We start from the raw sequence: 27,581 nt of genomic DNA, 5'->3' as shown, positions 1-27,581 counted from the left end.
TTAATGGTCCTTGCGGCCGTGTCTGCTGCATCCATGGAGGAGCGTATTTGATTGTTGGAAATGTTTTGACCCTCCTCAACAACCTGTTTTGCTCTTTTTTGCAGATCTTTTGGGAGATGTTCAATGAGATGCTGCATCTCATCCCAGTGGGCTCTGTCGTATCGCGCTAGCAGCGCTTGTGAATTTGCGATGCGCCACTGGTTTGCTGCTTGGACAGCAACCCTCTTCCCGGCTGCATCGAACTTCCTGCTTTCTTTATCTGGGGGAGGTGCATCCCCAGAAGTGTGTGAATTTGCCCGTTTTCTGGCAGCCCCTACCACCACAGAATCTGGTGGCAACTGAGAGGTGATGAATACAGGGTCCGTAGGAGGCGCCTTATACTTTTTGTCCACCCTAGGCGTCACTGCCCTACTTTTAACTGGCTCCTTGAAAATGTCCTTTGCATGGCGTAGCATGCCTGGGAGCATCGGCAGGCTTTGGTAGGAGCTGTGGGTTGAAGAGAGGGTGTTAAATAAAAAATCATCCTCTACTTGTTCCGAGTGTAGTTCCACATTATGGAATAGTGCTGCTCTAGCCTCCACTTGTGAGTAGGCTGTGCTGTCTTCCGGTGGTGATGGCCTAGTTGGGTATGTGTCTGGGCTGTTATCAGACACTGGTGCGTCGTACAAGTCCCACGCATCCTGATCTTGGTCATCGTGGCTCATGGCGGTGTGAGCTGGCGAATGTGACGGGGTGTAAGTTGGCGAAGCCGGAGTTACAGGTGGAGGCGAGGGAGGAGGTGTTACCTTTTGTGCTGTTTGTTGCTGAGGAGTAAACTGAAGCGTTCTCTTTCGTTTGACAGGTGGAAGGGTACTGATCTTCCCAGTCCCCTGCTGAATAAAGATACGCTTTTGCGTGTGATCCACGTCAGTGGATTGCAGTTCTTGTTCAAATCTATGTTTCTTCATTTGTGAAGACATAGAATGCTCTTCAGTATAGGAGCCTGAAACAGGGTCTGATGTCGCTTTTTTCGGCTCCGAAAACCCTGTTGATTGTTTTTTCGGCTCCGAGGTAACCTTCCTCTTTTTCTGTGCCGAAAATTCTTGGCCTCTATGGTCTTCGGCGCCACTGTCTCGGCGTCGATCCGTGTCGACACCGAACTCTCGGTGTCGATGCTTCTGTTTAGCACTCTCTCGGTCCCGAGGAGGCTGCGTGCCGGTGTCTCGACCGAAGTCGGACGATCTCGACACTGAATGGGCCTTTTTCGGTGCCGATTGTTGGTCACCGAGAATTTGGGTGGAGCCATGGCCGTGTGGCAGTGGCGTCCCCTGGGCCTTCTTTCCTTTTTTAAGTTCTGATCTCGACGTCTTACTCACAGTTTTTGTAGAGTCTAGCTCGTCGGAGTCTGAATCCTGGATGGAAAAGGATTCCTCCTGTTCCTCTTCTGTCTCGAACTGTCGACGCTCCTTTGGCGTGGACGCCATCTGCAGTCTCCTCGCTCGACGGTCGCGCAGAGTTTTTCGGGACCGGAACGCCCGACAGGCCTCACAGGATTCTTCGCTGTGCTCGGGTGACAGGCACAGGTTACAGACCGAGTGTAGGTCCGTATAAGGATATTTGTTGTGGCATTCGGGGCAGAATCGAAACGGGGTCCGTTCCATCGGCGTTGTTCTCCACGCGGTCGGGCCGACTAGGCCCCGACGGTGTGCCGAAATCTACCCCGAAGGGCACCGAAGCGCTTCGATGTTCAACGCGTCGTCGTATGTGTCTATCTCGAACCGGATCGCAACGATACCGTCGAAAATCTTCCGTTTTCAGCTATCTTTCCGTTCCGAAACCCGGAGCGACAGGAACACGTCCGAACCCGATGGCGGAAAGAAAACAATCGAAGATGGAGTCGACGCCCATGCGCAATGAGCACAGAAGGAGGAGTCACTCGGTCCCGTGACTCGAAAACACTTCTTCGAAGAAAAACAACTTGTAACACTCCGACCCAACACCAGATGGCGAGCTCATGCATACCATGTGTATCTACAGCGACAGATGCCATCGAACATAGGCTTTTTTGGCTCTGAAGCTGGTGTTTTCGGTATCGAAAAATTCCGGGTTGAGGATGGTCTCGGCTCCGAAAACGATTTTTGAGATTTTGACTCGAAGGATCGCTGTCTGCTGGGCTCGGAGACAGAGCCTCGGCTCGAGTCCGATGGCTTGGGACGAGTGGTCTTTTTCGGTGCCAAAGTTGTGGGTTGGTCACCGAAGGTCTTTTTTCCGGTCGAGCCATGGCCTTCCGGCAGTGGCGTTTCCAAGGCCTTATGTTTGGGCTTGGCTGGGACAGGGGCAGGAGTACTCACGTGCTGTTCTGCCGTGACCGGTCTGTCCTCCTCAGACTCCTGTTCAGAGTCGGATCCTCGAACGGAAACAGCAGTCTGCATGATCTCCTCCACTTCGACGTCGAGACATTCGGTGCTTTTGGATGCCATCTCGAGTCTCTGTGCTCTTCTGTCTTAGAGCGTTTTCTTGGAACGGAAGGATCTGCAGGCCTCGCAATTTTCTTCCTGATGGTCTGGGGAAAGGCAGAGATTACAGACGAGATGTTGGTCTGTGTAGGGTAATTTAGCGTGGCACCGAGGACAAAAGCGGAATGGGGTCCGGTCCATGAGGCTTCCACGCGGTCAGCCCAGCTAGGCCCAAGTTGGGCGCAGGCGCCCCAAAGGGCGAGTAAAGATGTTTGACCCGACAGTACCGAAGTGTCGATAGAAGATGGAACGCAATAGAAACAATACCGACGAGAATTAGAGTTTTGAAACTTTTACGACTCGAACTATCGGAGCGAAAGGAAACACGTCTGAACCCGATGGCGGAAAGACAACAATCTAACATGGAGACAATGCCCATGCGCAATGGAGCCGAAGAGGAGGAGTCACTCGATCCCGTGACTCGAAAACACCTCTTCGAAGAAAAACAACTTGTACCACTCCAAGCCTAACACTAGATGGCAGACGTATGAACAGCATGTGTATCTGCAGCTACACATGCCATAAAAAAAAAAAAATACATATATATATATATATATATATACACACACACACACACATATATATATATATATATCACTGAAAAATCAAAGGTTACAGGGTCATTATAGTTAGGTTCACATTTTACTCACACAAAACCATAGAAATACAGCAGTTATAGTTATATTTATGTTAAGAAACTATAACTCGTGGTATGATGTTACTTAACCGCACTAGTTTTAGCTTCTTCGGATAAGTATAAATATAACTGCTGGACTGCTATGGTTTTGTGTAGGTAAAACTAACTATACCGTTCATGTAACCTTTTAAGTTAATTTCTCTGTTTTCTTTTAACATAAAGTAATATATAAATATGGTGTGCTAATAAAACCACTGCCGCACGCACAGCCTTTGGCCGTGCGCAGCAAGGGTTGGCCGCAAGGCCTGGCCTGTGGCAAGGACCTGCAGCCAACCCCTCCCACAGGCACCCAACCTTTGGCCTTGCGCAGTGAGGGTATGGCGTGCAAGTTATTTTTTTTCCCCCATTGGGCTTCGGATCCACCGGTACCCTGATTCCGCATCCGCATCCCTAGATATCTGTATTTCTTTTTCCTTTAATATCTTTAAAATTACTGAACGAATTTACACCAAATCACAAAAACAGATGTTTCTGGACCAAGATCTACTTTCTGCCAAATTGGTGTAACTCCGTTCAGCACTTCAGGGTGAAGTTGTGTTTAAAATCTCGATGCTAAATAGTATGGGAAGAAACTTATTTTTGACCTCCCACTCACTCCCCTCTTTTTCTCAGACCCCACATGACAGATCATCCTGAAGCTTTCCATGCAGAACTAGACAAAGTAGGGCACTTTTGGGGGAAAATGTTGTGAAGAGTCATCAAACGGCACCAGAGTTATAAGCAAGCAAAAAAGCTTTTCTTAGGAAACTAGGCCCTAACTATACCTACCTACTGGCATCCGTCATTTGCTTGTTTCGTTGGCGTCATTTGACAAATCTTCACAAAACTTTCCAAAAGAAAATGTTTTGTTTTGTTTTTTTCTTGGAAACTTTTGAGGTGCTCTGTCAAGCAGGTGCTGAGAAAAAGGGTGGGGGGGGGACCATGTTATCCCCATTTATTTGTCCATAGGAACTTTAGTCACTGCTACAGCCCAACCCCACTGAACAGATTTACACTAAATTTGGCAGAGAACTAGATCTTGGTCCAGAAAGTGATTTTTATGATTTGGTGTAAATCTGTTCACTAGTTTTTTCACAATTACGGCTCAAAAACATTGTATAGATCACATTGTGGCGGATCAGTGGACCCGACAGATCTCTCATAGAGAGTTGATTGGATGCCAACAACAATGGGGTGGCAGCCATCTCAGGACTGAGCCTCAACCCAAGTCCATGTCCACAAGACATAAGGGAAGGCCCCCCAAGGCCTGAGGCCAAAAACATTTTTTTTTTTTTTAATAAAGTTTTGCCATGAATTTGCAGACGACCTGTGAACCTGCACAAAAATTCAAGCATGGGCTCAGCTTCTGTGCTTCTTTAAAAAAAAAAAAACATGGTGGGCCGCATGGCCCCTATCCCCGAACCTTTGAGGGCCCCATTCCCCTTGGTCGGCTTAGTTACAGTGTCCCGAGGAACCCACTCCTGGGACACAGTTATTTCCCTGCCCGCACAAGCACAGGGAGGGAAACATATGTTTGCTCCTTCATAAACGCATACAGTTACCTAAGATACACTTAACCTTCTGTTGTAAGATATGCATGGTAAAGACATATTCGTGGTAAAAGAACTGTAAGAAAAATGGGCTCTTTGCAGATGCCCCCCACTTTTTGCTGGTTTTTCGATTCTGAAAGTGCACTGGGACTTGCTAACCAGGCCCCTGTGTATGTGTTCACTATAAATTTTCCTGTTAATATGGTGAATTCCTGATTGGTAACCCTTTATACCTTTGCAAGCCCCTAGTAAATAGTACCCAGGGTATCATGGCATAAGTGATAAAGGGGTCCCCAGGGGTGCAGCACAAGTTTGTGCCATCCTAGAGGACCCAGGCAAACTACTGAGGGCAGGCCTGGCATGCTGCCAGAGCAGTGCAAACAGCTTAAGTTCGACTGTGCCCTCACCCTGAGTGGCACAGTCCCATGCACTGCCTTACATATATGTCAGACACCCATAAGGAAGACTTCTGCAGTCCAGGAGGCAAGGCGCATTATATCTGAGCTGCAGTCATGTAAGCACAAGCATATATTCTTCTATAGCGTCCATTAAATTAAGGTACACTATAAGTGCAGGCCGGTGGATAGGATAACATGGAATTTAAGCCCCGGTTGCCCGGGGCTGCTAGCTCCATTATGGTACAACCTAGATTTGTCAAGTTTAGTGTTAAACAACTTTCCTTCTCTCTCCCAAACACAAATGTCGAAGGACATCTGGCATGCACCCAGATAGTGCACTAGAGGTTGCTCATCTGTCTGCCTCCTTCCTTTGTGCTCTGACCGAGCAGTCTATGCTTTTTCCCATGCTTGCTGGTGTCAAGACAGAGTTCTGACCTCCTACCAGGTAGCGTGGGTGCTCCCAGAGGTCACAGCAAAAGGCTGAGGGAGTAAGGCAGTCACACGTGATTAGGATCATCAGGACGGTTACCTACGGGGTCATCAGGACGGTTACCTTCAGCCCTCCCGAGGCACATTTGCTCGTAGACAGGCGGGAAAATTAGGTATACATCCCAGTGCACACCCCCAGCAGACTGCCAACACCTCTAGTCTGAGCAGCCGGTCTGTGCACTAAATTTTGATTTCTGCCATCTTAGAAGTGGAAGAATAGAGGGTTCCGGGTGACTAAAGGTGACCTATCCACTGGATGTTATCACCTTAGGGATGGATTAGCTGCAGGAGCTAACTGCCCATTGGCCACTAGTCTCCACACATCTAACTCTCCTAAATCCAGGATTAAATGGACACCCCTGACAACAGAACCTCAGATTCGATGGACTAACTTCAAAGAAGGACACAGAGAAGTTCTGCATCACTGACAACCGGACACTGACCACTGCTCAAAAGCAGAAAAGGGAAAATCGGTCCCTGAGACAACAAACTGGGAACTGTGTGATCTATTTTTGTTCTTGGCTGAAACTCGTCAATCCCGACCAGAAGGACTCCAGTGGAAGTCAGGAGTACCCTCAGGCTTCCTTCGACTGATGGCACCAGTCCCCTGCAAACTGTAGGTATAAGGAAGCTCAGGAACCAAAGAATCACCAGCCATCAGGCCCACAGAGGAATCAACTGGATCCAGTGGGTGAAGTGCATTGTGGGAGTCGTAGTCCAGCCTTCCACTAAGTTACAGGCTGCTACCACATTCCCCCAGACCTCCAGACATCTCCAAAGCATCTTCTTGAGCTTATCTATATCAAGGAATGTTGGTCACCTGCTAGGTAACTGAGCCCTTAACTCGACGCTATGAGGCCAGCACTGCCCAGCACCTATGACCGACGTCAGCAACGAACCCACAGCTTATTTTTTGCATTCCCTTCACCCCAGCACTGTGTGTATGGTAAAATCAGCACCAGTGAGAGCCCCGTTCACCACCACGGACAGTCAGGACAATTCTGCACCCGGACCTCACGGACCTGGTAGAAGTGAACTGACTGTTGTGGCCTGGTCCCAGGGTCGCAACAGCTTAACCCCGCAAGATTTCCAGATAGCTCGACCTCCAAGTGGTTGTTTTCCTCCAGTGGCATCCCTGCCACTGACTCAACGCAAGTCCCACTCAGCAGCACGGGCATCCAGGACAACTCTGCACCCAGACTCCATGGGCCAGGTAAAACTGCTCTGACTGTTCTGATCTGGACCCCGGGACTGCACTAGCTTAACCCCACAAGGGTTCCGTGTAATTCGTCCTTTAAATGCATTTTTCAACATATGACATTTTCCCATGGACTCCAATGGAATGTTTAAATGCTATTTCTGCAGTGATTTTCTACTGCTTCTAAAACTGATATCTCTAGTCTTCCTGATCCTATACCGTTCATTTTGGTGTCTACATTTATATAGAAATAAGCTCTATTTTTATAAATTTGTGTTGGATTTCTTTTGAGCCTTGCCAATTACTTTTCATCCATGTTTGTGCTGTGAAAGGCCTCTAAGTGAAGCCAGACTGTTCCTTGCCACACCACTAGGACTGAGCTAAGGATTTTCTAATGTGAATCCGGGGACCACCCCGGGTTCTTGTGAGAGTACTACATGGAGAAGACTAACTCCCACACCACATAATACTCCACTTTCCTACAGGAACTGTGTGATAAAGCCATTTGGGTGGTAAAGGCATTGCATGGTAAAGGTATGTTGCTATACAGACAGCTTTGTAAAGTCTGTCTCCTGCCCGTCCTTGGTTTGGTACAGATAGTTGCGGACAGATAGTTGCGGACAGCCCGCCTAGGATCCAACCGATGCAACTGCTCTGCCTCCTTAGTGGGATGGGGCGGCGGAAGAAAGGTTGGGAGGGTAATGAACTGACCATCGTGAGAGTCACCACATTTGTCAGGAAAGCGTCTCTGGTTCGCAACACCAATTTGTTGGGATAAAAAGAGGTTAAAAGAGGGAAGGGAACTGAGAGATTGTAACTCGCTCACCCGTGACGTACAATCAATCAATCAATCATGGATTTGTAGAGCACGGCTTATCACCCATAGGGTCTCAATGTGCTGTATGTGGGTATGCTGCTCAGTCGAAGAGCCAGGTCTTGAGGTCCTTCCTGAACTGCTTCAGTGATGAGGCCTGCCTGAGCTTCAGAGGTAGTGTGTTCCATGTCCGTGCTGCTAGGTAGGAGAAGGATGTTCCTCCTGCTGTACCTTTCCGGATCTTGGGGACGGCTGAAAGATAGGAGAAGGATGTTCCTCCTGCTGTACTTTTCCGGATCTTGGGGGCGGCTGAAAGGGTGAGCTGGAAGAAATGGAGACATCTGTTGGGTACGTAGAAGGTGAGGCAGTGGTTGAGGTATGCCGGTCATTTGTTGTGCAGTGCCCTGAGGGTGTGGATCAGTAGTTTGTATGTGATGCATTTGTTGACTGGGAGCCAGTGTACGTAGGTCTCTGAGGTGGGAGGAGATGTGGCTGTGTCAGGAGATGTCAAGGATGAGAGTGGATGCTGCATTCTGGACTCTTTGTAGTCTTGATTGAAGTTTCTTGGTGATGCCGGCACAGAGTGCATTGCCATAGTCCAGTTTGCTGGGGATGAGTGCGTGGGTGACTGTCTTCCTCGTGTCGGAGGGAATCCATTTGAAAATCTTCTGTAGGAGTCAGAGGGTTGAGGTGATAGCCACAAAAAGCACAAAACAAAGGGGTCTAGAGGATACAGATTCATCAACTCTATCAGAAAAGGCATGAAAATAGTGGAGCTTGAAAAGGGATGCCTGATCCAGAAGACAAAGGAATGTAGACAATAGAGTTGGGAAGAGAACATTAGGAAGAGAGACAATGTAGCTGAAAGTTCCATTTCATGTGAAACGTGACCCCCCCAAGGTTCCCCTCAGCGGATACTGGAAGGTGCAGAAATGCTGGCACTGAGCATTTTGCTAGGAGGCGAACAAGTTCACCTAAGGAGTGCCACACTTGGCGAAGATGTCCTGCACTACCTCTGGTAGAAGACACCACTTGTGGTCGGTAAGATAACATCAGCTCAGGCTGTCGGCTCTGACAAAGAGATCCCGCTAGGTGACTGGTCGTGAGGCAGAGCCCTTGACAGAGTCCCAAGACCACAGCCCTAACGCTTCCAGGCAAAGAAGGTGAGATCTTACTATCCTTATTTGTTGACATACCACATCGCTGTTGTGTTGTCAGTCAAGACTTGAACAGACCAATCTTGGATGGATGAAAGAAAGGCCTTATGCACCCAAAGAATCACCTACAGTTCAAAAGGTTGATGTGAAGAACCTGTTCTTCTGGAGACCAACGGCTTCTGATTTCTAGTTCCTGCAGATGGGCTCACCACACTAGGGAAAGGCATCTATCACTACCGTAGCCACTGTCAGAGGTGGAGTGAAGGCCAATCTGCAGTTCAAGCTCACCTTGTTACCCAACCCAGCTACTTCCGCTGCAGTGCTGGGGGAGATTACGATGGAGTCTGACAGGTCTCCCCTGTTCTGTAGCCACTGCCTGTGGAGGTCCCACTATAAGGCCCCCATGTGCCAACATGTGTGCATAACAAGGAAGACAGCAGACTTGGGAATCTTGGAATACTCCGGACTGGAACTCTCACACCTTGCTAATGGAACCATTTCCTGGATGTCACAGATCTATTGCAGGAGAGGGATGGTGCGAAGAAGGGGGGTAGAGTACCAACACTATGAACTGGAGTCACTGGGAGGTCCGCAGGTGAGATTTGGGCTTGTTGAGTGAAAAGCCCAGGTCAAACAGCAGGGATGCTGTTGACTGCAAAGGACTCAATACCACCTCTGAAGAACCAGCTTTAATCAGTCAGACAGGGTAATATTGGGATGTCCGATCTTCTGAGATGGGGCACCACCACTTCCATCACCTTTCTGAAGACAAAGAAGGCACTGAAGTCAGGTCAAAAGGAAGTATCGCAGTTTGGTAGTAGGTCGAACCCACCACAAATCGCAAGTATTTCTGGTGTGACTGCAGGATAGGAATGTAAAAGCGTGCATCCTGCAGGTCAAGAGACACCATCAAGCCTCTGAGTTTCAATGTCAGTAGTACTTAAGCTTGAGTCAGCATCTTGAACTTTTCCTTTTTGGGGTCCCGGATCAGGCACTGATAGCGGTCCTTCTTGGGCACCAGAAGGAGTGTAACATCCTAGGCCCTTTTCCTGTTCTGACACTAACTCCTTTGCACCTTACCACAGGAGTACTGCCACCTCCTGTTGCCGTATGGCCATGTGGTATGGAGAGGAGGGAGAAGGGTGGGAGGGATAGGGACACCTGACTGTCCATAGGCTTCGAATGAGTATGGGGGAGCAAATTAGGTCTGCCTTCCTAGTGGAGAAGGAAGGTTTTAGGGTGGATCCACAAGTCTTTCCTCTGGTCCTACCTCTATATTCCTTCTGACCAATGGATTAGGTTGTTTCTGTGTATGTGGCTGATATTGCTATCACTGATGAAAGAAAGATCCTCTCAAAACAACGTGAAAATCTGAACACTGGCAGCAGTCTTTGGAGAAAGGAGGCAGTAGTAGACAAAGAGAGAGAGCCATTGCCTTGCTGGCCTTAAAATGCTCCAATGCAGAATCAGCCTTATGGCCAAAAAGAAATACTCCGTCCAATGGCAGGTCCATGAGATTCGCCTGGACGTCTGATGAAAAGATGTTTGGGGTCAGGCACACCTTGGAATGGAGATAAAAGTGTTCATCGACTAAGCCACTGAATCAACTGTGCCCAGTCCCGATTTAATGATGTGCTGTGAGGCCTTTTGGCTGTCACGAATTACCTTCTGAAAATGTTCTCTCTTGTCCTCCGGAATGGCAAATCTAGCTATGCCATATCCCATATGGCATGGCTATAAAGTGCTAGGAAGCAGCTGGCATTTAGTGACTTAAGGGCCATGCTCCCTGCAGAGTAGGTCTTTGTGTTGCAGGCTTCTAGGCACTTAGATTTCCTATAAGAGGGTACTGTCGGAAGACTCTTCCTGATTGACCTGTGGAGCAGAAAGCCTCTATGACCACACTCTCTAGCATAGGGTGGGCTGCTGGCCACTCAGGCAGAAGGCTTCTCCCACGTTTCCAAGACTGGTTCCAGAATGGCATCACTGAAAGGGAGGAGAGGTTCTGCCATAGGAGCAGATGGCAGGAGGACCTCAGTGAGTTGAATCTGCTGCTTCCAACAACAGAAACCAAGACCAACACTTTAGCAGACCTATGCATAACTTTATGAAAGGGGAATTCTGAATGGACCAGTGGAAAATCCATTAAAAGCTCTGGAGAGGTGTCCAGAACACTGACAGAAGAAAGACCTTGAAATTCCAAAGTCTTATTTCCCATAAGGGTACAGGTTCAGATGATCTGAGTTCATTCCAAAAATTTCACAGAGTGGATTCCTATATTCTCCTTTCTCAAGAAGATATTGAGCATCCCTATAGGATCTATTTGAAAAACGGTGTCAGGCTTTAGTGATGAAGTGGAGGTGGTGCTGAAAGAGGTAGAGGTGGCAGCAGCGCGGTCAACGGAGTTGAGCGCTGAGGTGTTATATATCGTAGAGTCAGGTCAAAGCAATGTGGTGCCAGCAATGGATTTGTTGGTACGGTATATGATCCAAAGGCATAAACATTTGGTATACATATGGATCTGTTGGCCCTTAAGGGGAGCCGGGTAGCATCAATGCCCCTGACAAAATTGAGAACACTGCACTGAAAAATGCTGCTTTGGCTGAACCCGGCACCAGGAACCTGAGAAAGGTTGGTGCTGAAATCTCAGGAAGTGAAGGCTTTAGTGCTAACAGATACAGGAAAGTCTGAGGCCAATCCGGGGCTGGGTCCAGTGGAGTCATTCAGAGATGGAACCACCGGGTCAAATTAACTAACTCTGGCTCCGAAGACATAGGTCTTGTGGGAGATTAAGACAAATGAGGAAACTTACCTTTGGAATGTTTCATGATCCTATGCTTTTTCTTTTTGCTCCCTAAAGATGAAGATTGAGACCTGGAGCTATGTTTTGAGCGTTTGTGATGCTGCTTGCCATCCTTGGCATGGGAACCCATTACTATTAGGGACATGTGCACCTGATTTTTTCAGGTGGCGGCATAGTACCGCACTCTGTTAAAAAAAAAAAAAATGTGAGGAAATTCCTCAGAAAGAGCATAGCTCCGTGTCTACGTTTAAGATGTGGAAAAACAGAAACTGTTGTTGTACACTGGGGCAGACGATATGTGGCTTCAATGACATTACTGGATGCCACTTCCAGAGTCAATATGAAGCCAGCGCCCTCTATCAGTCAGAGCTTTGAAGTTTCCACGTCCACTCTGACATCTGGGATTGTTGTGCGGGTGAGGAATCTGTGGGTAGAAATATCCATACGAAACGTAGAGAAATGAAAACATGGCCAGAAATCAAAGAAGCTGAAAAGGTACCTAAAACACAACGAGTGCAACAACTGGGAAAATGCCCAAGAAAAACAAGAACTCTTCAAAGAAGCGAGGTAAAAACACATGTAGATGTACTAGAAGGGCCACAATCCGGAAGCCCAGAAATGAGGCCTCCAAAATACTAAAGCAAATGCCAGGAAACACAAGAAATTAAAACAAGGTTCCAGATATGCGAGAAACCGAAAACAAATCGTAGACACCATGGCCTTTGGGTCCTAAGGAACTGAAAGCCTGCCCCAGTAACTCAAGCAGCTGAAAGTAAAGCCTTGGGGGATACAGACAACCAAGGAAACACTTCTAAGTAATCAGGGAAACTGAAATCACGACCATGAAACCAAAAACCCACAACACGTGTGGGCACAAAAATCTCAATGTCTCACAAACATGCTCCCTGTCTACTTTTTCAATTATGCAAACCTAGGGAGTTATATTTATACTCTAAAATGCTAGGCTACCTCCTGGAACTGATCCCAGCATCTTGAACAAAACCAGTCGGGATCAAAATCTCAAATCTGAGTTTTAATATTTCTGCAATCAATAAGGGAGGCTACCTACTGTCTTACATCGACTCCCACACAGGTAACGTTACTGGAAGTCCAGGGTCTACAAAAGGCCGACACGGCAAAGGAAGAAATAAGCCTCGTGTGACTAACTTTGATCCTTTCTTGCAGGCCTCCCGGTGATACTGCCCTGCCATATAGCACCCTCCCACGTTTCCTTTTAAGTCGTTCTGCCTGCCTCGCAAAGCAATCCTTTACATTACTGTTATCACCAACAGCCACGGAATGGCTGAAGTCAGGGGAGATTAGCCAGGGTTGGGTCGATTTAGCGCGCGTGCAGAGTGATGATAGCGGTGGTCGGGGAATACAGGCCACGATTAGTCAACGCGTCTCAACCACAACTTACGTCATCGCTCTCGTTCGAGCTTGAGGCGTCTGCTGGAGCAGAGCTCTCCCTGTCCTCATTCTTCTGTTTCTTGTTACATTCCTGAAAAGAAAAGACATTTTATACGAAGGCCTTGCGCGTTAACATAATTGAACATATCGTCAGAAGTTAAACGGCATTGAATAGAAGGACGTTGTTGCATTTAGCGGCTGCACGCTGGTAAGCACATTTCGGAGGCAGGAAGGTAAGGGTATAGAATACAGATAATTTATTCAGGTGTAAATTAAGTATGGGCTCTCCCGCTAAGAGTTACGGTGTGGCCCACTTACTGCGAAATGTGGAGTGTACCTCCAGATGACTGGGACAGGCAATCACACTACTTGACAAGACGCTGCCCACATGAGACACGACATTCCACACCAGATTAGGGCAGAAGGCAGGATGGATACCAAAGACGTGTTCTGATGTGTCAGTGGGTGATGGGGGTTGCCCGACAGGGGAACCACCACGGATTGGCCAGTTTACAATATTCTCCTAACATTTCAGAATTATCAGAGGCGAAAATTCTTTCCACGCTTTGTCACTCGAAACCTAGTCAGTGGGGGAATAGCTGAGTTGCTCAAATGTTCACTGGGTCTGTATTAAATGCACCACTTGGCACTACTTGTTTTCACATTTTAGGTCTGGCGTTAGCCAAGACCTTTTGATTTAACTAAAATTATATGTGTAATACACTGACGTATAGTGACTTTGAGCAAGCCTTCTGTAGTAATGGCCTAGTGTGGTATCTATAACATTTTTCATCCACCTACTTCAGCCATTGGCTAACTCCAGTGTGAATTATGGCATTCTGCCCCTTCACAGCCACACAAGAAGTAGCTCCCTTGAGTGCCTGTGACTAATATGCCAGTGAGTGCTTTTAGAGACCCCAAAAAACGTATTTTCTTCTTTAGCCAATTTTAAGATTGAGTAAGAACCAGGCAGCCTCACGAACAATAAAGTTTTGAAAAAAACACATGAAAAAACAAATAGAAGCAGCAAAAAAGCCAAAAAGCTGGAAGCCAACGCTAAACCTACTGACTTTGTCAATGCTTATTAGATCTGACTTTTTTTCATTTCACTTACATTATATGTACAATATACTTACTAATAGTACTTTCAGTCAGCCCTCTTAATTCAACAGTCGTTTACTATTATTACTCGTTTATTTCAGTCACAGAGGACCATACAAGTTACAGTACATAAAAAAATCTCATAAATATCCATAAAAAATATTACACAAATATAAAAAAACACTATGAACAAACTATATGTATAAGCTCATAAAATTTCCTGACAACAAGTAAGATGTCAACCACAGAGAAATGCATTGCAAGGTCAATAATGAAATTCATATAAGAAAAAGTGCTGAAGTGCAATATAAAATTGTAACAAGTTAGAGGTAAAAAATGTTGTGTGGCAATGACTTCCTAGCAGCAAATAGAGCAACAAGAAATAATGCATTTCACTATCAGGGAACAAATCCAAACAAGCTTCATCACCTTGAAGACTCTGCGACTCATCTTTCCCCACCTCAAGGTGTAAGTTATTATCTCTCTTGTACTATCCAAACTGGATTATGCCAATGGCCTCTACCATGGATCATCTCTATCTATTATGAAAAAACCACAACGTATTCAGAACTCCACTGCCAGGCTACTATTATATGCAGGGGTGTGGAATTTATTAAAATATCTACTTGTCCAGGGGACAGGTTGCTTCTCAAATCTACTTGTCCTGTAAAAAGATCTACTTGTCCCTTTGGTGCCATGTAGTGTGGCGACAAATTATGGCAGCAATCTCATTATGTAAGAGCTCTGATAATAGCCTCTCTGATTATGCCAGGGCTACTACCATAATAGGGCTTGAATACTTGCAGTTTCAATCCCTACTGTAGCAATTTCCTTATTTTGCCACCTTTCTGCAGATCTGCATACTGGGGCTGGAGGAAGCAGTAAGCAATAGTTCCAGGCCTGGAATGCCTTAGAGTCTGCAAACCTACTAACCTGCATGTTTTAAAGATTTTCACCAGCTTCTCTCTAATATTTTCCCATAATAAGAAAGGTTGGACATTTACTCCTGACAATGGCAGAATTAGAACTTCTTCCAGGGTTGGGAAGAAAGTGGCTGGAGGGAAAATGAACTTGCAAATGCTCAATAGATTTTCACATGAGCAAATCTACACATTGTATTTACCCATGCTAAAATAGAGTTCACAAATATTTTATAGGGGTACAACATATACCATGGGTGCACTTTTGTGACTTTCTTTAAGAATTTGGGGCCACATGTAGTTAGGTTCAGATTTGCGACCCGCAAATTGAGAGTCGCAAATCCGAATGTAGGATTGTTTCCCTGACACCATCTGTGATTCGCAAGGGCTTCGCAAATGCCCACCTCATGAATAATCATGGAGGTGGGTCGCAATTTGCGACCCACTTGTGAATGGCGGCCCTCACAGGGATGGTGGCCTGCTGGAGACAGCAGACCACCATGTCTGTGACTGCTTTTCAATAAAGCATTTTTTTTTTTTTGTTGTAATGCAGCCCGTTTTCCTTAAAGAAACGAGATGCATTACAAAAACGAAAAATGAAACGTTTTCGTTTAATTTTCTCAGAGCAGGCAGTGGTCCTCAGGACCACTGCCTGCTCTGAAAAAATGTTTACAGTGACATTCACAATGGGGAAGGGGTCCCATGGGGACCCCTTCCCTTTTGCGAAAGTGTTAGCACCCATTTGAAATGGGTGCAAACTGCGATTGGTTTGCGCCCGCGTTCGTGGTCACAAAACAATCCTACATTGCACTGCGAGTCGCAGTTAGGAAGGGAACACCCCTTCCTAATTGCGAGTCGCAAACCCGTTTTGCGATTCGGTAATCAGGTTACCAAATCACAAAACTGGGTTTGTGCATCGCAATGTGCTTTTTGCACGTCGCAAACAGCGAAAGTCGCTGTTTGCGACATGCAAAAAGCTACCTACATGTGGGTCTTGGTCCCTAATTAGGTCTGGTGTTAACAAAGACATTTTGTTTTTATTAAACTTCTATTTCTCTCTCTTTCAGCTGGCTTTACTGTGAGTGATCGCATTCTGCTTTTCCACAAGGAGCATATTGGCACACAAAGTAGTTTTGTTCAGTGTCAGGAACTACAGTGGCAATCAGTGACCTAACGAAACTGGAGGGTGCCCCTTTGCAAAGAACATGGAGGAGCCCCCTCTCCAGACTCACTCAGGGCAGGTGCTGTGCTGAAGGCCCCCCCTGGAGGGCGGCTGCGGGGACTTTGTTATGCCACTGGTGGCAACGTGTGCTTTTAGAGTTCAAAAACTTTTTGTTTTTTTTTGCCAGTGTTTGTTACAATGTTGAGGGCCTGGTAGCTCCCACAACAATAAAGTGTTACAAAAGCCATGTCAAAACAAGACATGCATTGATGAAACTAAAAGACTTATAAAAATATGTCAGATCAGTTGGCTTTGTCAGTGTTTGTTTATTTTCATGCTTCCCATAATCGTGTTGAAAATGGTTACACTGATTTTCCATTAGAAATATTTTTGGGAAATACTAGCATGCATCAACACATTTTACTAAATGACACTTCATTTGCATCTAATCAGAGAGCATTCTGGGAGCATTATACTTAGCCTCATAGCCTAAACTTTTCAAACATGTGTATACACGTTTTTTGTTTTTTTTTTGTACTGGAACCAACGTCAGTAGTGAAGTGTGACCTTAACCGCTTAGGTGCGGGCGTCGGCCACTGGCCGACGCCCACACACCCTCCCTGGTGCGGGTCACGACCAGTGGCCGACACCAGGAAGGGTATCAATAAATCCTCGGGTGCGTCGCACCCGAGGATTTATTATTTTTTTTAAACCCCCCCCGGAGACACGGAAGCTTCCGTGTCTCCCCCCGCCCCCCCACCCGCCCCTTTGTGACGTCAGCGTGCCTCGCGGCGCGCTGACGTTGCAAAGGTGTTTTCCCCACCAAAGCAGGAAGCAGCCTTGCGGCCGCTTCCTGCTTTGATGGGGAAAACGGCCTTTCTCACGTTCGGGAAGGCCTCGTAAGAAAGGGGAGACACTCCCCTTTCTTACGAGGCCTTCCTGAAAGTGTTTCCTGGCCCCCGGTCGCAGCTGTGCTGCGATCGGGGGCCAGGAAACACTTTCAGGTTTCCTGGCCCCCCTATCGCAGCTGTGCTGCGATCGGGGGGGCCAGGAAACACTTTGAAAAGGCCTCGTAAGAAAGGGGAGACTCTCCCCTTTCTTACGAGGCCTTCTCAAACTGTTTCTGGCCCCGATCGCAGCTGTGCTGCCAGAAACAGTTTGAGAAGGCCTCGTAAGAAAGGGGAGAGTCTCCCCTTTCTTACGAGGCCTTCTCAAAGTGTTTCCTGGCCCCCGATCGCAGCACAGCTGCGATCGGGGGCCAGGAAACACCACTAGACGCCAGGGATTTCACTTTGGGGGGGCGGCCCCCTCGGAAAACGGGCCGCCCCCCCCCCCGGGGGCATAATTAATAAAAAAAAAAAAAGGTAGGTGCCCCCTGGGGGGGGGGGGGGGGCGCGATAGCCCCCCCCCCCCCCCCCCAGGGGATTGTTTTAAAAAAAATAAAAATAAAAAAATGACAGGGGGTCGCCCGTGGGAAGGGTGACCCCCTGTGGGGGCAATTTTTTTTTTTAGATGTTGTAGGGTTTCCCTGGGGGCCATTTTGGCCCCCAAGGAAACCATACAACAACTAAAAAAAATAGATCTATATATAGATCTATATTTATATATCTATGTAGATAGATATATCTATGTACATGGATATATCTATAGATATATCTATGTACATAGATATATATATATATATAGAGGTAGATCTATATATACCAAAGAGATTTATAAAGTGTGCTACTCACCTGTGAGGGTCTCAAGGCGCTTGGGGGGGGGCTGGGGGAGGGAAAGGGGCTGGGAGGTTCACTGTTCGAAAAGCCAGGTTTTGAGGCCCTTCCTGAAAAGAAGTAGGTTTTGGGTCTTGCGAAGGTGGGTTGTGAGGGCGTTCCAGGTTTTGGGTGCAAGGTAGGAGAAGGATCTGCCCCCGGTGGTGGTGTGTTTGATGCAGGGGACAGAGGCGAGAGAGAGGTCAGCTGAGCGGACGTTTCGTGTGGGGGTGTGGAAGGTGACTCTCGTTGAGGTAGGCAGGGCCTGTGTTGTGGAGTGATTTGTGTGCGAGGATGAGGATCTTGAAGGTGATCCTTTTGTCAATGGGGAGCCAGTGGAGGGATTTGAGGTGTGGAGAGATGTGTTCGTGTCGGCGGAGGTCGAGGATGAGTCGTGCTGCTGAGTTCTAGATGCGTGTAGTTTGCGCTTGAGTTTTAGAGTGGTGCCGGCATAGAGGGCGTTTCCGTAATCAAGCCTGCTGCTGATGTGTGCGTGAGTGACAGTTTTTCTGGTCTCTGTGGGGATCCATTTGAATGTTTTTCAGTATACGGAGTGTGTTGAAGCATGAGGAGGTGAGAGCGTTGATTTGTTGGGTCATAGAGAGGGAGGAGTCTAGGATGATGCTGAGGTTGCGTGCGTGGTTGGCAGGGGTGGGTGCAGGGCCTAGCGTGGTGGGCCACCAGGAGGGGTCCCAGGTGTTTTTGTGTGGGCCAAAGAGGATTATTTCGGTTTTGCTTGAGTTGAGTTTCAGGTGATTGGCTGTCATATATATATATATCACTTTTGTCAATATGTGTGTGGTTTCCCTGGGGGGAAAAGGGTCCGACTTGTCTAGTGGCAGTTTTAGTGCCATAAAGAAGCGCATAAGGTTTATATGCCTACTGCAAAGAGCAAATCTGTATTTTATGTAAATAGCTGAGTACATTAGCAAAGTCTATGGAGAGATGAAGGGCACTTTTGCTGGGTGGTAATGAGGGAATCCGAGGAGGAGGGAGTGGGAGCACCAATAATGATTGTTGGACTGGGCGCAGGAGGTGCTAAAGACTGTGACGAATGGTATGTGACAAGGTGTTTTTTGAGTGTCTTGAAAGTACGTGCTGATTGAGGGAAGAAGCGCAGGTAAGGTGGCCTCTACTGTTGCACGTATCTCACACACCATCGATTTTGTGACTGTCTACGTAGGCTAGTGTTTTAGAGCAACAGTTTAGCCAATAGCAGAGATGGCATCTTGATGGATGACTGCTGCCTACACTCGGGTTATAGAGGACCGCTCTGACATAGGATCAGAGACTGAGACATCAGATACTGAGACAGCATCTGAGGGATAGGACAATGGCGCAGACTCTGGGAGTGATTTTTCAGTCAGAGGAGTCCCATTCGATAACTCCTCTTCCAGTACATTATGAGGGAGGTGATGAGGACAGTCCTGCTGTCCCTTCGCAAGCTGTTTGTGCAACTGGGTAATAGTGGGTTAGGCCAACCCAGAGAGCAGGTGAATGCGGCGGCAAGCAGAGAGAGAGTGCTCTCTTGGGAGCTCCCCAATTTAGTTCAGCCCCAAATTCCACCACCCAAATCATATTGTGGAGACATCAAAATTATCCATGGCAAAACAAACTGGTTTTGTAAGGCAGGCACCTGTGTTTTTGGTCCTGGATTCGGCGGCCATATAGAGAAACACACTAAACCCAAACATTTCTGGAAACTAGACATTCGGGGGAGTCCACAGAGGTGTGACTTGTGTGGCTTCCCCAAAGTTTTCTTACCCAGAATACCCTGCAAAGCTGAAATGTTGAAAAAAAACTCAATTTTTCTCGCATTTCTGTCACACAAACTACAGGAATATGCTGGGATCCACAATTTTCCTACCACCCATTGACTCCTCACCTGTCCTGATAAAAACACTACCCCACTTGAGTGCCTACACCTAGTGTCTGTGTCAGGAATGGATCACCCCAGGGTCAACAGCTGCCTCACGTAAGGACCAACATTGACCGTTGTGTGATCTATTCCTGTCGCAGGCACCAGGCCTAACCACACAAGTGAGGTATCATTTTTATCGGGAGGCTTGGGGGAACGCTGGGTGGAAGGAAATTTGTGGCTCCTCTCAGATTCCAGAACTTTCTGTCACCGAAATGTGAGGAAAACTTGTTTTTTTTAGCCACTTTTTGAGGTTTGCAAAGGATTCTGGGTAACAGAACCTGGTCCGAGCCCCGCAAGTCACCCCATCTTGGATTCCCCTAGGTCTCTAGTTTTCAAAAATATACAGGTTTGGTAGGTTTCCCTAGGTGCCGGCTGAGCTAGAGGCCAAAATCTACAGGTAGGCACTTTGCAAAAAACAGCTCTGTTTTCTGTGATGTGTCCACGTTGTGTTTTGGGGCATTTCCTGTCGCGGGCGCTAGGCCTACCCACACAAGTGAGGTATCATTTTTATCGGGAGACTTGGGGGGACGCTGGGTGGAAGGAAATTTGAGGCTCCTCTCAGATTCCAGAACTTTCTGTCACCGAAATGTGAGGAAAACTTGTTTTTTTAGCCACTTTTTGAGGTTTGCAAAGGATTCTGGGTAACAGAACCTGGTCAGAGCCCCGCGAGTCACCCCATCTTGGATTCCCCTAGGTCTCTAGTTTTCAAAAATGTACAGGTTTGGTAGGTTTCCCTAGGTGCCGGCTGAGCTAGAGGCCAAAATCTACAGGTAGGCACTTTGCAAAAAACAGCTCTGTTTTCTGTGATGTGTCCACGTTGTGTTTTGGGGCATTTCCTGTCGCGGGCGCTAGGCCTACCCACACAAGTGAGGTATCATTTTTATTGGGAGACTTGGGGGGACGCTGGGTGGAAGGAAATGTGAGGCTCCTCTCCGATTCCAGAACTTTCTGTCACCGAAATGTGAGGAAAACTTGTTTTTTTAGCCACTTTTTGAGGTTTGCAAAGGATTCTGGGTAACAGAACCTGGTCAGAGCCCCGCGAGTCACCCCATCTTGGATTCCCCTAGGTCTCTAGTTTTCAAAAATGTACAGGTTTGGTAGGTTTCCCTATGTGCCGGCTGAGCTAGAGGCCATAATCTACAGGTAGGCACTTTGCAAAAAAACTGCTCTGTATTTTGTGAAAAAATGGGATGTGTCCACGTTGTGTTTTGGGGCATTTCCTGTCGCGGGCGCTAGGCCTACCCACACAAGTGAGGTATCATTTTTATCGGGAGACTTGGGGGAACATAGAATAGCAAAACAAGTGTTATTGCCCCTTATCTTTCTCTACATTTTTTCCTTCCAAATATAAGAGAGTGTGTAAAAAAGACGTCTATTTGAGAAATGCCCTGCAATTCACATGCTAGTATGGGCACCTCGGAATTCAAAGATGTGCAAATAACCACTGCTCCTCAAAACCTTATCTTGATCCCATTTTGGAAATGCAAAGGTTTTCTTGATACCTCTTTTTCACTCCTCATATTTCAGCAAATGAATTGCTGTATACCCAGTATAGAATGAAAACCAACTGCAGGGTGCACCTCATTTATTGGCTCTGGGTACCTAGGGTTCTTGATGAACCTATAAACTCTTTATATCCCCGCAACCAGAAGAGTCCAGCAGACAAAACGATATATTGCTTTCAGAAATCTGACATCGCAGGAAAAAGTTACAGAGTAAAACATAAAGAAAAATGGCTGTTGTTTTCAGCTCAATTTCAATATTTTTTTATTTCAGCTGTTATTTTCTGTAGGAAAACCTTGTAGGATCTACAGAAATGACCCCTTGCTGAATTCAGAATTTTGTCTAGTTTTCAGAAATGTTTAGCTTTCCGGGATCCAGCATTGGTTTCACACCCATTCCTGTCACTAACTGGAAGGAGGTTGAAAGCACCAAAAATAGTAAAAAGGGGGTATGTCCCAGTAAAATGCCAAATTTGTGTTGGAAAATGTGGTTTTCTGATTCAAGTCTGCCCGTTCCTGAAAGGTGGGAAGATAGTGATTTCAGCACCAGAAACCCTTTGTTGATGGCATTTTCAGGGAAAAAACCACAAGCCTTCTTCGGCGGCCCTTTTTTCCCATTTTTTTGGAAAAAACTAAATTTTCACTGTATTTTGGCTATTTTCTTGGTCTCCTCCAGGGTAAACCACAAACTCTGGGTACCATTAGAATCCCTAGGATGTTGGAAAAAAAGGACGCAAATTTGGCGTGGTTAGCTTATGTGGACAAAAAGTTATGAAGCCCTAAGCGCGAACTACCCCAAATAGCCAAAAAAGGGCTCAGCACTGGGGGGGAAAAGGCCCAGCAGCTAAGGGGTTAAAACATTTATTTACAGCACTCACCCTAATAATGAAGGCTTTCAAATAATGAACCATAAATACAAGTTCGAACAGCATTATCTTTTGGAAACACATTACCTCAACTGCAGAGAGTTCCACTCTCTGTAAACAGGCAGCCAAAGGGTTTGTGCTGCAGAGGGTTGGGCCTACTTGTCCCAAGGACAAAGTAAACATAAAAACTTGTTGCCCTTGACCCCAAACAAGATGTCCCGGGCGTCGGGCGATAGGAATTCCACATCCCTGTGTACTTTTCCCACTTCCACATTCCTCTCAGTGTTCCTCTTTCTCACCCTCCCTTCAGCTGCTGTTTTGCTTCCTGATCGGCCCATATTCCCTTGCCATTCCTGCTTTCCAAAACCCACTGGTCAATTTGCTAGCCAAGCAGTGCCTGCCCACCCTCCGTTTTTTTTGTCTGCTTCTCTAGCTCCTCCACACCCACCCCCCACTGTCTGTGTTTTCCATTGTCCTACCCCCAGCCATAGTAGGTGTACTTCCCCTTCCCCACCCACCCTTCATTGTCAGCCTGCTTTCCCATCCCATTTCCCCACCCTTCCTAGTCTGATTGCAACACCTGCCTTCTGTTATCAGCTTGCTTCACCAGCCCCTCCTGCCTGCCCTCCATTGTCATCTTGCTGCCTCAGACTCTCCTGTGTGTCCATTGGGACACACACACACGTGTTTTTAAAACAAACAAGCACTGGCAAACCAATAGGTCTTCCCTCTGCAAGAGCTATTAGCTTAGCCAATATGTTTAGCCATGCCGCCATGTTATACACCAGCCTGGCTGCTGTTCAGAATGGCTAAAAGTCAGTGGCTTAGAGGAGAGTGGTGTGAAGTGTTGTAGAGTGGAATGGCAAAGAATGGAGTAGACTGCTATTGAGTGAAGTGGCAGAGTGTGTCATGTATTAGAGCGCCATAGTGTCGGGTCGCGCAGAGTGGCACAGAGTACACCCCCAGTATCCAGCAACACTGTGACATAAATCCTCTTACTTTGAAGTCAGAGAAAGGAATGTAAACAAGTGCTATCAGAAGACAGGGCCTGACATTAGACCTCAGTCTGAGTTTACTGCAAATGTAACGAGATAAGAAGAAGCTTTACAGGCCAATTTACAGAAAGCGAGCACTCAGAAACATACTGTAAATAGAGTTTGGGCAAGGTAAGGTACAAACTCAGGCTGGATATCCTAAAACAAATAAAGCCAGTAAATGGAAGAAAAAGTGAGTTGCAATCCACAAAGCCAACGGCAAGCAACAGCCAGAATGCATCCCAAGGTCAGTTTTCTGAATGCTCCCAAGGCTGCGACCTAAAAAGCAGATTAGAGTTGTGTGTGACTGTTTTTAAAATAAAAAAGTACATTAGAGCTGACCATGTCATAGCACTTTTTAAAGAAAATATTTTTAGCTGTGCTGCACAGCAGCTGTTATAAAAATCAGTGCCAAAGCCAATAGCTCTCATGAACGAGACCAATGCTTGTTGGAATGTGAGATTCAGCTTAGGCTATTTTAAACTAATCTTCGGACACTATATTCAGATTAAAAACTTTTCAGTTCTTCCAACCTTCCGTGGTAACAAACTAGTGTACTATCCATAATGATGCCGAAATTTGGCTAGAATATAAAGAGGGAAAACAGCAAAAAACAATCCACACAGCTATTTATGCACAGGGCAGAACTGCATTTTACATGTGTGATGCTGAAAAAACAGTCTGTTATATGGCCTTGGGGCTGAACAGAGGATGACAGTTAAAACTGAAATGGGGAAGGAGAACAAACTGTGTTCAGCTAAGTAGAGAGCTCTCTCAAATTCCTTTTCTGAACATGCGTTTCACCACCTTTCGCACTCTTTCAATCCTGGTCTTTAACTCTCCCCCCCCCCCCCACACTCATCATTCTCAGGGTTACCGCTGACAGAAGTTTACATTGTTGCACATTTTACTTAAGTGTTTTGATGAATATATCCCAGCGACAGTACACTGACTTGGAGTAACCCCGAGACAGCTGATAACACAACCCCAGAGCCACACATATGAAAGTTTCTAAAGTACATATTCAAAGGAGGTAATACTTGTGCTTGATGTTAAAGTCAAGGGAGCAGCCAGAATATGAAAATACCCGCCACATTGAGTCACACCTCTAGTGGCGCATACTGAACAGGCAGACCCCACCCTACCATAGAAGAGCTGGCTTTAACCTACTTCCAATTAATTTGTACTCGCTAAGCCTTTCACCTTTCCATACATCTAGTCATCTCAGCCATCCAGACATTCCCCCAGGCATCTCAATCTTTCAGACATCCTTAAATCGGCTCACCCAGCCATTCCTCCACCGTCCAACCTTTCATTCTGTCCACCCTTTCCAACCTTCTACCCACCTATATATCTATCCAGCAATTACATCACATCACCCATCCAGGATCCATAAATCCACCTTTCAATTTTTATTAATTTCTTTGTCTCTTTCACTGTGTTTGGCTTATTTGTCAGATTCCTTACAATGTTATTTATGAGATTTTGTCTGAAAAAACTAGAGGACTAAAAATAACTAATCTACGTTTTTGTGGGACTCGGTGTACCAGTCCTTCAGGCCCAGCGACATCCACCCAACCTCTGAAGTAGCTGCTTAAGTAAGGCGTTAACAATTGCACTACCTAGAGTATTTGGCTATCTGTGAACCCTAAGTTCTCCTGAAAAGGCCAAGCAACCAAAGATGCCAAAGGTGCAGTTCAGTGCACTGAGAATGTGTAATTAGGTCCTTCATCTTCTATTGCCTTCACGGACAACCATAGCCAGGTCTCATTTTAGAATTAGTACAGTCACGTTTGCCATATGCACTCCTGTTAATGTAGGATGGGTGAGTTTTATGTGCTGTGCACACTGCAAGCCAAGAAGTGTTAAATAGTGAAAGCAGGGGGAGTTCCTCACTGCCGGAATTTCAGAGGCATTCACCCGACAGAAAATTGCCAGGGTTGACTTTATATCAGTCCATCTCTGCTTGTGGGCGAGTCCTTCATGAGGAGGGATGTTTCCAGGGACTCAAGAAATGCTGCTATATAGCTGTAGGAAATCTACCTTTCCTGTGTGGTCACCCTTTGCTGGCTCCTACATTTTTGCTGGCTTTAGAACTTTGTGCACTTTACCCCCAATATCCAGTAGTAAAGTGCCTGTGGTTCCTCTTAACATGGTTGACTCAGTATATTTAAATTGTCTTCAAGTCCCTATGCCATGTACAAAATGTTCCCAGGGGCTGGAAGTTAAATGCCACAAATGGACTGCAGCACTTATTGTGCCATCCACTACAGTGGCAGTTACAAACATGGCTTCCGGGCAAACTATTGTAGCCTGGCTGCAGCAGCATAAAAACTGCAATTCAACCAGTTAAAAGAAACCTTTTGACTGGTAAAAGCACCATTTTAAATATTAATCAGTCAGCTCTAAGTAGGCCTTGTTCGTCTTCATGAAAATGCTCATAGTATGTAGGGTTGGCCCTAGACCTTTTCCCCCATTAGTTAGGGATTGTCTAGGACTCATTCCAACCCACTAGCTATTGCCAAGCAAAAATGTGGCATCTATACCAACCTGCTTGAGAACACTTCCTGGACCTGTTGAAGATTAGAAGAGGACTGGGCCTGCAGTCTGTAACCTGAGAGGAGCACTGAAGGACTTGACCTGCTCCCTCTTGTACCCAGGACAAAGATGTGGACTACAAGGGTCATAGGGCTGACCTCCTAATCGAGCTACAGGGATACAACAAGCTACAAGAGGCCTTTTCCAGGAAGTACTCAGCTGACCAGTGGCCACTAAACATGGACTGAATACTGCTGCTGTCCGCTGCTTGACACCCTGTGAGTCTTTAAGTGCCTGGGGTCTTCAGGCGCCCACTCTTTTACTGGACTGGAACTTAAAAGTCTAAGTCAGAAGGTTAAATCTTTGACCAGGACAAACCAGGTTGGTGTAGCTTACTTGTTCTCAATTGTGGCCAGTCTCAAATTGCACCTAGGTCTCAGTCTACCATGACCACTGATAACCATTAGCACACTGTGATTTTTGGAGCTATTTCTATTTAAATCTTTAGAAATTCATATCACTGTCTCTCCTTATTAGATTTTTGCCATTTTACTTATTAAATTTTACTTCATTTTCTGATGATTTGGTTTGGGATTTGTAGTGTTCTGCATTTTTACTTTTTAACTGATGGGGTATTGCACAAATACTTTACACATTGCCGTAAGCTGTCTGTCTGCTCTGTGCCGTAGCTCCCAGGGGCTTGAGCTCAGGTTTACTTAGTGGCTATGAGGGTTCACCTGACTCAGGTTGTGATTTTTTTTTGAGTAACTTACCCATCCACCACAAATAATTCACTTACTTGCAGTACCCTTTTATGTCACCTGCCTTTAGGGCAGGAGGCTGTAGAAACCCTGCAAATTAAGAACAGCTTGTTTGTGCCATTTGGGGTGAATGCAATTTTGTAACTTTCAGCTATAGGGTTAGTGGCAAAAACAAATTACCAGACTCATTATACTTATAGCCTAAGTCTTGCGTATGACTGGCTTTGTGCTTGAGTGGATAGCTAGTTGTATGAATCGCACTATCATATTGTCCATCACTTTCAACATTAATATGTATTCTAGTCTGCCCTTCCACAGGCTGAAGTCACCCACTATGATGTCTTGGCCAGCGTGACGATTTCTCAGATGAAGACATTGTTATAGCGTTATTTTTAAGTAGTTCAGCACTGTGCTGCTTACTCGGTTGATATGCGCTATACGAGTAGCACTATATACATAATTTCTAGTAGAGACTATCTAGCCACGGATTTCTTACATTAGAGTATTCCCCAGACATCAGACTGGATCCAGAAATTTTCAAACAGTGTCCCTGTGTGTCAGTGGTTGGCACAGTTCAGCTACCCATCGGCAGCCCTGTTGGATAAGACAGGCGGTGCCTATATAAGTGCCATCCCAGCACGCTAGCATCAGTGTCTTTTCGTGACTTTCCATGCCAGAAGCGCAGAGCCATGAAGAATGCTGACATACTAGTGTACAGTACTAAGGAACCCATAAATATGACTAAGGTAATAAGGCCTTTGAAGAGCTGAGGAGGATGGGAGGGTCAGTAAGGAATCTGAAGCTGGATATATGCTCTACCAGATAAAGCGTTCATAAAGGTGAGTAACATGTTCATCTGATAGAGTCTCTTAGAAGCAGATTCCTTACCTCAGAATAGATACCCAAGCAATACTCCCCAGAGGTGGGTCTGTGAACAAGCTAGACCAAAAAGTCCTGCAAGACCAAACAGCAAAGTTTCCATCAGATGGACTTGACCATCTAGGTAGTAGTACTTGGTGAACATGGGCAGAGACA

The 27,581-nt window shown here is 46.3% G+C and overlaps 1 protein-coding gene across 3 annotated transcripts in view; it reads right to left on the bottom strand.

Annotated features, from left to right (window-relative positions):
- Positions 1 to 27,581, bottom strand: part of NARF (nuclear prelamin A recognition factor) — a 252,638-nt gene that overhangs the window by 133,344 nt on the left and 91,713 nt on the right. For all 3 annotated transcript variants that reach the window (XM_069200293.1, XM_069200295.1, XM_069200294.1), the window contains exon 3: positions 12,998 to 13,078. In XM_069200293.1, coding sequence (XP_069056394.1) covers positions 12,998 to 13,078 — 81 coding nt within the window. The remainder of the gene's footprint in view (positions 1 to 12,997; positions 13,079 to 27,581) is intronic.

The sequence above is a fragment of the Pleurodeles waltl genome, chromosome 7, assembly GCF_031143425.1.
Source record: "Pleurodeles waltl isolate 20211129_DDA chromosome 7, aPleWal1.hap1.20221129, whole genome shotgun sequence".
Lineage (NCBI taxonomy): Eukaryota > Metazoa > Chordata > Amphibia > Caudata > Salamandridae > Pleurodeles > Pleurodeles waltl.
The sequence above is the reverse complement of the archived record's forward strand: the minus strand, read 5'-3'. Positions and strand labels throughout refer to the sequence as shown.